Raw genomic sequence first — 13,555 nt, 5'->3', positions numbered from 1 at the left:
AGTCTCGTGGCTATAAGAGGTTGGCCAAATTTAAGAGTATACCGAAGCTCAGAGATGTGATGTACTTTGCCAACTAGGTAATAGAGCATAGGTGTATTTACAACATCAGCTACCACTTATTTTTATTTATTTATTTATTTATTTAGAGACGGAGTTTCACTCTTGTTGCCCAGGCTGGAGTGCAATGGCGCAATCTCAGCTCACTGCAACCTCCACCTCCCAGGTTCAAGCTATTCTCCTGCCTCAACCTCCTGAGTAGCTGGGATTACAGGCGCCTGCCACCACGCCTAGCTAATTTTTTGTATTTTCTTTTTTTTAGCAGAGGTGGGGTTTTACCATGTTGGTCAGCCTGGTCTCAAACTCCTGACCTCGTGATCTGCCCATCTCAGCCTCCGAAAGTGCTGGGATTACAGGCATGAGCCACCGCGCCCAGCCCAGCTACCATTTACTGAGTGCTTAGTATATGCCAGGAGTTCTGCTATGCGTTTTTTTCTAAACTGATTTAATTCTCAAAATGAACCTTGTAAGTGGGTACTCATAAAATACAAAAAGGCTTTTGCTCAACCTGGTGCCTGGTAGGAAAATGCAATAAATATTCACTGTAATCATGATGATCCCCTTCTCACAAATGGAAAAACTGAGGCTATTCAAGGTTTAAGTCTTGATAACATACAAAGCTTTCAAGTGGCAAGATTTGAACTCTGGTTTGTCTGTTGCCATAACTTGTGCTCTTAATGAGAAACTTTAATCGCTGCCTCTAGAGTCATCTTCACCCTAGCCAGCACCCCTTTCTGTCCTCAGTCTCAAGCCCCCTGAAATCTTGGAGAAAGAGGCTCTTAGCCTTTATCTTCCAACTGAGCGTAGCTGTCCTGTGAGGAGACTCCTTCTTCCCCTCTTGTTTCTTTCCTCCCCAGCTGCGTGCACTTCGCATGTGAGAAAACTGACTGTCCAGAGCTGGCTGTGGAGAATGCGTCTCTCAATTGCTCCAGCAGCGACCGCTACCACGGTGCCCAGTGTACTGTGAGCTGCCGGACAGGCTACGTGCTCCAGATACGGCGGGATGATGAGCTGATCAAGAGCCAGGTATGTGCAGATGCTGAGCTCAGAGCCTCTCTGCAGCCCAGGGAAGGCTTACTGGGTGTTAACCATGTTCTCTGCTAAATACCCAGCAGCACTTAAAATAGTGCTCCCACATAGTAGGTGCTCAATAAATATTTATTGATTAAATGAATGCATAAATGAATCAATTAACCAAGCAAGCAGTCTGGAATCTCTAAGAAAAAGGGTTCCTGTGCAGAGTAGTGTTCCACACAATACTTACCAATGTTTTTGTGTAGGTTGCAAATCTCCAAGACCATGGGGCTGAGTATTTTGGAATGAATATCTTACAGTGAGAACATAATTGAATGGGCTGCTTTAGGACGAGGTGAACCCTCTGTCAGTGAGGTGCTCATTCATTCACTAATTCATTGCAAAGCATCTGTTCACTGGAAATTGGATGCTATAGTAAGTACTAAAGAAAAAGAAGCCTTTAAGACAAATCGAGTCCTTCCTCTGAAGGAGCTTAGTGCCTAGTGGTGGAGGAAGAGTCAGACAACTCATTAATGATGACCCCACTGTGTGATAAATGCTGTCAAGGGAAGTGTAGGGTGTTGTGGAGGCACAGGGAGATTCAAGGGAGGTGCCTTGGAAAAGTGACATGGAAACAGCTAACTAGACAGATCAGCAAAGGGGTGTGTGTTGGGGAGAAGGAAGAAATATATGCAGTAGGCATAGGCATGGATAGTATGTGGGAAGCACATTGATGAGAAAAAAAAAAACATGCCGCAGATTTTTTTGTTTGTTTGTTTTCTTTTTCTATACTCACCCAAGCAATGAGGCTGGAAGGGCCAGCTGAATCCACTGGTGCAGGGCCTGTCGATTTAGTCAGGAAGTGTGGGGTTGATCTTCAGGACAACAGGGAGCTGTTGCAGGAAATGACATGGTCAGATCCTGGTTGACAAAGTCTCTTCTAGATACTCCATGTGGGTATAGCTTGGAGTCTAGCAGTAAGACTGGTAGCAGGGAGACCCCCTCCCTCAGACAGTCATCAAAGGAGTCATGGAAGATGGGACGTGTCCTGTGTGAGATTAGTGGTAGTGAATGATTTGGAGTGATGTGACTGAATGTTGCTTCAGCAAGACGGTGCTGTAATGTCCCAGGTGGGGCCTTGGGGAGTGGGACAGGTTGTCCTGGGATTTGAGGATTTCTGTCACTAAATGTAGCATTTTCCAGGGCTGGCCAGTGGACTTTGCCTTCAAACTGCAAGCACACAGGGCACATTCCTTATTGCTGGGAATGCCTATTTGTACAGAATTTCTGGACTTACTCTTCTCAGACACCTACTTCCGTGTGTCAGACTTGGCAGGCCTGAACTCCTGTAGAAACAATTAGACTGTTTTGGCAGTGAGGGACCTCACTCAAGCACACATCCCTTTGATGTGTGCTTAAGAGGGAAAATGTCCTTTGCTTTTAAAATCCCAGATCAACGTTTGGCATCTCCAGTCCCTAGGATTTGGCGGCTTCCTCCTTGAATGAAAGCCTCCAGGCTGCAATGATTGTCCATCCCTTGACTCCATAGCATGGTCTTGCCCTCCACCCAGCTCCACCATCTTGTAGTTTGGTTCAAATCTCCATTTACTCTTTCATTTTTCCTAGGCTTTGTCTTTGTACCTTTCTCTCTTGACTATTGAGCCGCCAAATCTCAGAGTAGGGAGTGGATCTTTGAGCAGTTCATGAGTTCAATCCATCCATTTTGCCAAAGGGAGAACTCAAGTAAGGAAAGGGACTTGCCTGTGGTCTCATAACATGGAGGAAAAACATGGAGGTCTCCCATAGCCATGGAGAGTGCCTACTGTGTGCCAAACACTACAACAGGTTCCTAGTAACTCCTCTAGAGCTAATAAAAGACATACAAATCAACACTTGATGTCCTACCATTGAACTGTATTTCACAGTCTGTTTTGTGAAAGAAGTCATCATGCCCTGTGAGGTCTCAAAACCTCAAGATTCTCATCAATAAAATGGAAATCATGATCTGGGAGGCACTATAGACAGCAGTTAAGAGCATAGCCTTTGGACTCAAGTCCAACTTATCCTTTTTCCAGCTGGTTAACTTAAGGCTGATCATGTAATGTCTCTGAGTCTCAGTCTCTGTGTCTTTAATTGAGATCTGAAATATCTAATTCATGCAGTTATTGGGATCATTAAAAGTGAGCTAACGTTAAACACTAAGCATTGGTCTCCTAGTGCCTGGGCGAGACTCTGAGCCGTCACCTTGGGAAGAAGGGTATTTCTCCACATCTAGAGCTCAGTCTGCCACTCCTCACTATGCACGCCTCTGCCTTTCAGACGGGACCCAGCGTCACAGTGACCTGTACAGAGGGCAAGTGGAATAAGCAGGTGGCCTGTGAGCCAGTCGACTGCAGCATCCCAGACCACCATCAAGTCTATGCTGCCTCCTTCTCCTGCCCTGAAGGCACCACCTTTGGCAGTCAATGTTCCTTCCAGTGCCGTCACCCTGCACAATTGAAAGGTATCAAGAACGCCTTCCCCAGCTCAGCCTTCCTTTGTCTATGGGAAACCTAGAAGCTGCGTCCAGGCCCTCTTTCTGGCTCTCAAACACCAAGGGTGGGATGGGTTTCATCTATGCTCCTGACTTCTTCCTACTAATTGTATTTATGTAAACTGCCCTGCTGTGCAGATAAGAAAGAAAAAAGAGTGTATGGATAATTATGACAGTGAAGCCCTTTCCAAGACCTTGGAAATCTTGCAAAAAAAGAAAAGAAAGAGAGGATAAAAGTGAAGAAGGGAGGGAAGAAGGAAGAGAGAAAAAGAAAAAAGAGTTACATTTGGGACTGATGAAACTAATTCACTCTGTAAGATTAGGGCCAGTAAGCCTTATGAGGTAAGCGTTACTATTATTCCCATTTCACAGATGAGGAAACCAAGCCTCAGAGGGTTTAAAGAACTTGCCTAAGGCTGCACCATCAGTGGTGGGGACCATATTGAAACCCAGGTCTGTCGTTCTCCAATGCTGGCTGCCACTCATTAAGAGGGGCCAGCTGGGCAGAGAAGAGCAGATATGGACAGGAAGCATCTGGCATCCTCCTGAGCTAGGCACCAGGGCTATTGAGGGGAATAACACACTGGCATACCAGAGAAGAGGTCACATTTTAGAAAAAAGTGAGTAGCTGGCCTGGGTGTCCTAGAATGCTGGGACTAGATGTGGAATGTGTTAATAACTCCAGACTAGGAAATCATACTTCTCTCAATCAATCAGAGGCTTTTGGGAAAGGGAGGTGTATAAATTAACATTGATTATTACAGCCCTCATTGTGGCTAATAATAATACTTAATCAAAATGATGCAGATCCTTCCACTGCCAACTGTTGTTGGGGAAGTGTGACCTGGCTGGGGAGACAAGGCCTTAGGAGGACCATCATTTTGACAGTTGGTGATCCCAACTTTGCTTTTCCTTTGACCATACAGGGAAATATCCCTCTATTTCCATATTGATCAACTAGGACCAATTGACACTTCATGCAACTTGGTTGTCAGCGTCATCTAGTGTTCAGAGTCCTGTGCTGAGGCTTCTGCTTGGATCTACTGGCAGCAAGGACTGGGCAAAGGTCCTGCTGCCTTTCTCTTGAACTTGATATTGCCACCTAATTTGCCCTCCCACCCTCATCTCAAGCCAGGGGGTAAAGAGGTGATCAATTTCAACTTTCCTTCTTTTACTTGCTTCCCTTTTCTCCTTTCTACCTTTTGTTTTTCCTTTGATCATAACATAGTTTAAGCAAAAAGAACAATAGTTTAAAAAAAAAAACAAAACTTTTATTTTAAGTTCAGGAGTACATGTGCAGGTTTGTTATATAGGTAAATTTGTGTCATGGAGGTTTATTGTACAGATTATTTTATCACCCAGGTATGAAGCCTGCCTTAATACCCTTTAGCCATTTTTCCTGATCTCCTACCTCCTCCCATCCTCTTCCCTGTGATAGGCCCCAGTGTTAGTTGTTCTCCTCTATGTGTCCATGTGTTCTCATTATTTAGCTCTCATTTATAAGTGAGAAGACGCAGTATTTGTTTTATTGTTCCTGCATTAGTTTGCTAAGGTTGATGGCCTCCAATTCCAACCATATTCCTGCAAAGGATATGATCTCATTCTTTTTTGTGGCCACATAGTATTTCATGGTGTATATGTACCATATTTTCTTTATTCAGTCTATCATTGATAGGCATTTAGGTTGATTCCATGTCTTTGCTATTGGAAATAGTAAAAGCACTAATTTTAAACAGTCAATAAATAATAATGATAATAATGACCAGCTTGAAATCCTTTCTGCCCTCAGTTTTTGCCCCACCTGGCCCTCTCCTCTATTTGTACCTCTTGTCCTTCTTAATCTGTCTTATTCCTCTGTACTTCCGTTAAAGTCTACCCCTTACCAAGTCTACCCCCCTGCTCCTTGCAATCCCCCCGTACCAGCCCTTGGCTAATGCAGCCAGTTGATTGAGTGATTGTCCTTATTCCAGTCCAGCTAGTAGTGCATTTTTGTTTCCTCCAAACAATATAGTGGCCAATATTCTTTCACATTCTAACATGCTAGAGATGGACAAGAACTCAGAGACAGCTTTGGTTTAGGGACAAACAAGTTAGGTGATTTGTTCAAGGTCACAGATAAATTCATACTTTATGCATTCAACAAATGGATACCGAGGACCTACTATGTGCTCAGCAGTAGGCTAGGCTCTGGGAGTAAAGAATATACAAGATACAGCGCTTGCCTTAGGATCTAGAAAGTGCCAACACCATGAGGCAAGTGCTTAGAATACCAGATTGAAAGTCTAGTATTTCTCTCCTTGAATTCTGTTCTATGTTAATTTTAATCTTTACAGCACTGCCAAAGAGACTTGATCTCCTGGGTAATCTTTTAAATGAAATAATAAAAATAAGTACCTCTCCTTTGACACTGCTACAAGTTGACAATTATTTTAATGCTCATTAGAGATTGGAATTTCCTTAGCCACATTTGTAGACAGGCTGGGCAGGATGTATTTTTCTGCATTAAAAGATGAACAAGTGAACTTACAGGGTCCCAAAACTTGATGGACCCAAAACTTGATGGAACCTAATCTCTAATATCAACACCTCTATGAAGAGATGTTACCCTCTACCAGGAACTTCAGGCTCAGACATGCCTTCACTTTGTGTCTTGAGTCATGTTCCCCCAGGAAATACGGTGGGGGAGTGAGGACAGGAGACATGGAACCGACGAAAGTCAACAGGCTCTCTTCTAAAGCCAGTTGCCACTGTGGGCAACTAGAGCTCAGTCCCTCTGGGAAACTCTGGGAGACGGTGGAGAACATGCCTCCGAGTTATTGCAACTCTGGAAACTGGCACATGAATCCAACAACTCCACCATTAGTTTAGTGGTGCTTCCAGGGGCATTAACTCCTTGGTACTTTAAACTCGCCCTGCATATGGACAGAGTAAGCATCAATGACCAGTATAATAAGCATCCATGAGCAGTATAATAGCCCTCAGGCAGAGAGTTGGCAGTGCAGTAAGCATCTTTCACAGTATACAGGCCAGTGCCAAGAAGACAAAGGAAGGGCACATCATGTATCATACCCTACTTTCTTCAAAGCCACATTGTAGATGCAGGGTAGTGGCTACAGCTGGTGCACAGAAATACTGCCCAGTTGAAAACTCTCTTGGAGTTTGTTGCAGGGGTGGGGGGACATATCCATGGTCCTGAATTACCAGTGCCTGCTTTAGCTGTGGTGCACTGCTAACTTCTATTCACCCTCTTCCAGAAAGCACATTTCTGGTTTGCATTTTCTCTCTTGATTAACATTTTGGAAACTTTATGTTCTCTTGTCACAGAAAACCATGACTTTCACTTCATAATTTACAATATACATAGCTAATACAATGTACTTTTTAAGAGTCCCAACACCTTTTCCACAGATATGTTATCTCTCTTAGGCAATTTGGAGAGGGTGTGCTTCCTGTACTTTTTATACAGCTCCCCTTCCCACTAACCTTGTGCGTTAGCTGGGCACCCCAAAGCAATGACTGCCCCGATTACAAGGGCAATGCAAAAAGAAGTTTGTAGACACTGACTGGTATTCTGGACGCTTCTATGCTTCTATGGAAACCATATGAATCACCTTTCCGCACACTTTACTCTTTTTACTTGATGTTAAAATATGCATAGTTGTCAGTCTCACAGTTCATTAATGTGGAATCCCCTATGGGGTTTACAGACACCAATCTGCCTTGTGCTAACCAGATGAATCATACTGACAAAGAAGAAAAATGAAAAAAATGAGAAGGAATAAGATAAGTGGAGGAGCGTACATAAAATTGCAAAGTACTTTCTCCCCTGTCTTCCTTTTCCTGCTTTTTCTTATAGTACTTGGCACCTTCTGGCACACTAAATAATATACTTTTTAGGATAACTTATTGTACTCCTCCCTGTCCCACTAGATTATAAGCATCAAGAGAGCAGAGCTATTTCTATCTTGTTTTGTTTTATTTTGTTCACTGCTTTGCCTTCAACATATAAAAGTATCTGGTGCAGAATAAGCACTAAATAGATATTTGTTGAATGAATGAAGACTTCTGTGAAGATTCTTTCAGAGCTACTAATGAAGATGAAAAGAAGAAGGAAAGTGGGAGGAAGCAGGGAAGTGAAGAAAGGAAAGGAGGGAAGAAGGAAAGAAGTTAAGAAGCAAACGAAGACATCGACAACACTTTTATAGGCACTTTTCATAAATGTTGTTTTATTTCATCTTCTCAGCACCCTGAAAGGCAGAAGCAATTGTTTGCTTTCCACAGATAGAAAAATTGAGATTTGATGGCTCCAGAATGAATAATAAGGGCCCTGCTGATCATACGTAGTAGCCAACTTCCCATTAAAAACAACCATCTCTGTAGTTAGACAGAATTTGTTTTGAACCTCAGTTTTGTCTTTTGCCAACTATGATAACTTGGTCAAGTCACCTCTTTCTGAGTCTTCATTTCCAAATAAAGACTGTCATACTAAATGCACTGTTTATAGTGAGAATAAATGAGATTGCATATCAGAAGCACTCGGTACATAGTAACTGCCCAGTAGATGTCAGTTTTCTCCCTACCACTCCACCTCTCCAACCTGCAAGTCCCCGAGCCCCCAACATGTTTCCAGCCCTGGTTGTCAACACCATTCAGTAATAACCAGGAAAAGGAGAGTTTGGTGGAGAAACACAAGTTTCAGGTCCTCCTCTAGTTGTCTTGGGAAGGTTTTAGGCGGGCTGTGCCTCGATAATATATGAGCTGGCAGTGAAAAGCCTAACTCCCGTGTTTTACTTTTATTTGCAACGTTCCCCATCAGACCAGCTTCCCAATGGCAGTCAGCACTCTGTCAGAGCTGGCATGGGCTACGGGGGAAGTGCTGCTCTTTCAGCTGCTTTGGCAAAGCTTCACTGAGCACCAGGACCTGAACAGAAAATCAAATCTCCTAACACAATGCTGTCACTTCCAGGCATTGGTGGTGGGAGCTGGGGGAGGTGGTAGGCAGGACAGATACAGGGGTGCTGGGCCCAGGGGGAGAGTGGCAGCTTGAGGTCATACACTCACTGATATCAGAGTTTGCTGTAGTTTCTGGTGGGAGTTTTTGCTGCCAAGTATTAGAAGGCAAGTGCCTCCATCTCTGTGCTCAGATGCCCATTTGTAAAGTAAGAAAAATGGATTCAAGGATTGTGAATGTGTCTTTTCTATGCAGCAGAAGAGGCTCAGGATCAGAAGTCAGAAGCCTTGGATTTTAATTCACTGTAGACATGGGGGTAATTCACTCCCCCCATTTAGATCTCCTCTTCTTTGTGGCAGCTCTCTTGATCTCCCTAGGCTCCTCAGTTGGAAGTAGAAGGGGTTGGAATTCCACATAAGTGATCTCCTGGTTCTTCAAGTCAGCTAAAATCCAAGTAGCTATACATTAGCTTGGCTATCAGAGACTCCTCCCTCCTCTAACCCTGCTTGCCTATGTCTTCCAGGCAACAACAGCCTCCTGACCTGCATGGAGGATGGGCTGTGGTCCTTCCCAGAGGCCCTGTGTGAGCTCATGTGCCTCGCTCCACCCCCTGTGCCCAATGCAGACCTCCAGACCGCCCGGTGCCGAGAGAATAAGCACAAGGTGGGCTCCTTCTGCAAATACAAATGCAAGCCTGGATACCATGTGCCTGGATCCTCTCGGAAGTCAAAGAAGTAAGTGGGGTTGGAAATGCAAACTTATGGTCTCTGGGAGGACAAGAGTTAGGTTCAAATGCCTGACTGGACGGAAGCACTCATTTCTTCACTGGAGGTAATGACTGCCATTCATCCCATTCTGTTCTGTGAGAAGCTAGAAGGATTTGTTAATAATATTAGCTTTGGGTCAAACAGAACAAACTTTAAGTTTCAGCTTGGCTGCCTAATGGCAATGTGATCTCAGACAAATGACTTTACTTCTCTGCACTTCCTTTTTTTTTTTAAGCCATAAGAGGGGTATGATAATAACAGTTACCACATAAGGTTGTTATGAAGAACAAATGAAGATGTGCATGTAAAGTGCTCACAAAATGCTTTGCACGTAGTAGTTGTTCAGTAAATGGTGGGTAATCATAACCTCATGGTTCCAACACACATCAGAACACTCTGCAAAAAAGGGGAGAGAACCTGGGGCTGAAGGGCATGAGTTTTGTCTCAATCTACATGTAGCTGGAAGCATGACATTTCTGCCTGCTCTTGCTAAAAGAGTTCTGTGGATGAATTATCCTTAATTCCTACACGGGTCCCACCACCACCCAATAGGTCAGGTGGGGAATCAAAACTAGGAAATAGGAAATGGGGGCCCAGCTGGTGGTGTTCATGCAGGGCATGGATCTAGCCATTTGGTCCTTGAGATGTCTCCTGTTTGATCCTTTCCTTGAAGACGGGCCTTCAAGACTCAGTGTACCCAGGATGGCAGCTGGCAGGAGGGAGCTTGTGTTCCTGTGACCTGTGACCCACCTCCACCAAAATTCCACGGGCTCTACCAGTGCACTAATGGCTTCCAGTTCAACAGTGAGTGTAGGATCAAGTGTGAAGACAGTGATGCCTCCCAGGTAAGCCTCCTGGAACTTGAGATTGATACCATGGTCCCTTTCCTTTCTGCTTACCAAAAACTAGCCTGTACTTCAGGAACCACTTTCTGCACTTTCGTAATCTCTGATCCTCATTTTCCTACCTGCAATACTGTTTTTGACTTGCTCAGAGATTCTTAGCTTTGAATTTTTTTTAAGCATTGGAACTTTTATGAGGGAAATCATACATGGAATCCCAATGTATGAAGTTGATAAAAGTTAAGTTCCTCAAACAGGAAATGACCAGGGCTCTTTTCCCAGTTTGCTACCTCCATTACCACCCATGTTGGTCCTTGAAGTATTTAAAATCACAAGACTGCAACTATATTTAGACATCAATTGGCTCCTGAAGCATAAGGAAAAAGGGGACCATATTTAGATGAGAAGTACAGTTTTGAGAACACCATGGAAGAAAGGAAGAGCAGAAGGAGCAAGGTTTGAATTTTATCTCAATCCACATGTAACTGAGAACAAGTCCAACACTCCTGCCTGCCTCTGCTGAAGGAATTTTCTTCAAATCCTACACATGCCCAAAAGGATGGTACGGGAATCAAGAATAGGAAAAAGGAAAAAAAGGCTGAAAAAACCTTAAGTCCACAAGGAGCTCCATCTCCATCAAAGCAACCATGCAGAGTTGATAACCCAAGTCCTGTGTTTCACAGGTGTGCAAGGATCATCAGCCAGGTGGGGATAGATTTCAGTGCAGGCGTCGTCTTCAATCAGTCTTTATTGGTCTTTATTGTTAGCCTCCAGATACCAGGCACTGCCAAATCACCATTCTGAATCCCTCTCACTCCCTCCATATCCAAGCAATTACTGAGTCATACCCATTCTCCCACAACAGCACCTCCTGAAGTGGCATTTTGTCCCCAGTGCCACTACCCTCACTCGGGCCAACATCAACTCTTTGATGAGCCACCATGCAGCTTCGTGATCATTTTCCTGTTTTAATTCCTGTGCCTCTTTCCGGTACATTCTTCACATTTCAGCCAGAGAGATTTGAGCAATTATGTCAATCTCTCTGAACCAGGAGCCCCCGTCCCTTAGGATAAAGTCCCAACTCCTTAGGGTGACATTTAAGACCCTTCCCCCATGCCAATAAGATGGATTTTCCCCCCACACCTCTGCATTCTCTACCTTAAAAAGAGTTATCCTTGTACCTTTTTCAGCTGTCTGACACCTCATCTTCCTTCGCAATTTAGCCCAGGCACCCTTTCCTGCAGGAGCCCTTCCTCAATATCCCTTCCACTGCCAGGCTCCGTGCCCCTCCTCAGGTTCCCCCTTCACAACATTGGCCACACTGCGTTGTCACTGCCTGCTTTCATTCCACATCCCCACACTAGGCTGTGAAACAGTCCTTCACTGCGTCTGCACCCTTCCCTGTGCCTTCAGCACTTAGGACAGTGCCAGGCACCTAGTAGGTACTCAGGAAATGTCACAGGAATTAAGGGCAGGAGGAAGGACTGCAATGAACATCAAAGGCAGGTTCCTCCTTTTACAGATGAGAAAACCAAGACTCAAAGAGGTTACTCAACCCCCCATGGTGACACAGCTGGCATTGGCTGAGTCACAGTCAGAATCCAGGTTTCCCTGTCTCCAGCTGTAAATGGGCTGAGTCCAGTAGGCACCACCTGAGAATCCTGTTCTCATACACTCTCGGCGTCTGTTTGCATTCATGGGAGTCATTCCCATCCTTGACTGCCAGGGAGGCAGAAGCCAGTACCGGAACAAACAAAGGCTAGAGATTACCATGGCCTCTTGCAGGCTGATCAGCTTCCCCCTCACTCCCTTACATAAAACTGTTGCTAACAGTTACCCAAACTGCTGAGCCAAATAATATTCTGGCTGCGGTCATGTTATCAAACTGAAACTCAGCCTGCCTGGGGCCTTCCAAGTAACTTTCATGGCCAGTTTGTATTTAAAGGAGAGGAAAATGTAAATGTATCAGACGACTCAAGCAGCTCTGTTTGGCAACTAACGGAGAGGCTAGTCGCAAAGGAGCAGGGTATTGCTTGTCTGCTCAAAGAATGAGGGTGTGCGTGCCAAATGGACTCCTAATACAATTGACGTTTCTACTTTGTACTGAAAATGAATTTCCTCTACCCTCAGATCAGGGCCTGAGAGCCAAATCTAGTATTCACCTCAGATTCCCTCTTGCTGCCTATAAACATAGCAGAAATGCATGGCCCAGAGCATCTTGAATCAGCTTGTATGGAGCAGGGATTCTTTGCTTTCCAAACAAGTTTCAGATCCTGGCGGGAAAGGATAGGGGCTGTTGTAGGGGAGAGTCACACACTCTCTTCCACTGCCACTAAAAGCAAATAAAAACCTGACTTTATTCATTCCTTGGGAGCCAGTATGACACTGGATCTGTAGTTTGAGTTCAAATCCCAGCTTTATTACCTAGTCACTAGAGGCCAAGTTACTTAACTCGTTAAGCTTCACTTTTCTTGTGTATAAAATGAGGAGAAAGAATACTACATACCTAATAGTTTGTTTGTGAAGGTTAAATGAGGTAATGAAAATAGAGCATGTCTATGGGTACCCACTGGCCTTGTGCAGTGCACAACCTGTGCAATCATATGTGGTAGCCCTGGGGAATACACAAATGAACTAGCCTGCTTTAAGGTCACTCCAGTGGCGAGAATCCCTTATGCTCTATGTGAGCTCCTGGAGGGTCTAGAAACACAACAGATTGCAACCTAGCCCTCTGCTGGCTAGCTCTAAAAACTGAGAAGTTTTCTGTTTTCTGCATATGGCTAGCCAGTTTTCCCAGCACCATTTATTAAATAGGGAATCTTTTCCCCATTTCTTGTTTTTGTCAGATTTGTCAAAGATCAGATGGTTGTACATGTGTGGTGTTATATCTGAGGCCTCTGTTCTGTTCCATTGGTCTATGTATCTGTTTTGGTACCAGTACCATGCTGTTTTGGTTTCTGTAGCCTTGTAGTGTAGTTTTAAGTCAGGTAGTGGAATGCCTCCAGCTGTGTTCTTTTTGCTTAGGATTGTCTTGGCTATATGGGCTCTTTTTGGCTTAAAACCTAGATGACAGTTTGATAGGTGCAGCAAACCACCATGGCACCTTTATACCCATGTAACAAACCTGCACGTTCTGCACATGTATCCCAGAACTTAAAGTAAACAAAGCAAAAAAAAAAAAAAAAAAAAAAAAAAAAAAAACCTGAGAAGGAGGCACCCATCCTGCATGAGGCCAGGATGTGGAGTAGAGAGACCAGCATGAGCTTTAGTCAAACCTGGTCCCTTGCTCAAATAAACCTGTAGAATAAATAGTCCTCTAGTTCCTGTAGACCAGCACTTTCCAGTAGAACTTTCTGCCATGATAAAAATATTCATATCTGTGCCAGGCAAA

The 13,555-nt window shown here is 44.2% G+C and overlaps 1 protein-coding gene across 1 annotated transcript in view; it reads left to right on the top strand.

Annotated features, from left to right (window-relative positions):
• PAPPA (pappalysin 1) overlaps positions 1 to 13,555 on the top strand; it is a 248,195-nt gene that overhangs the window by 189,419 nt on the left and 45,221 nt on the right. The window contains exons 14-17 of the mRNA XM_016961539.4: positions 915 to 1,083; positions 3,391 to 3,574; positions 9,079 to 9,289; positions 9,996 to 10,167. Coding sequence (XP_016817028.3) covers positions 915 to 1,083; positions 3,391 to 3,574; positions 9,079 to 9,289; positions 9,996 to 10,167 — 736 coding nt within the window. The remainder of the gene's footprint in view (positions 1 to 914; positions 1,084 to 3,390; positions 3,575 to 9,078; positions 9,290 to 9,995; positions 10,168 to 13,555) is intronic.

Source organism: Pan troglodytes, chromosome 11 (assembly GCF_028858775.2).
Source record: "Pan troglodytes isolate AG18354 chromosome 11, NHGRI_mPanTro3-v2.0_pri, whole genome shotgun sequence".
NCBI lineage: Eukaryota > Metazoa > Chordata > Mammalia > Primates > Hominidae > Pan > Pan troglodytes.
Note: the sequence above shows the minus strand (reverse complement) of the source record. Positions and strands in the feature narration are given on the sequence as shown.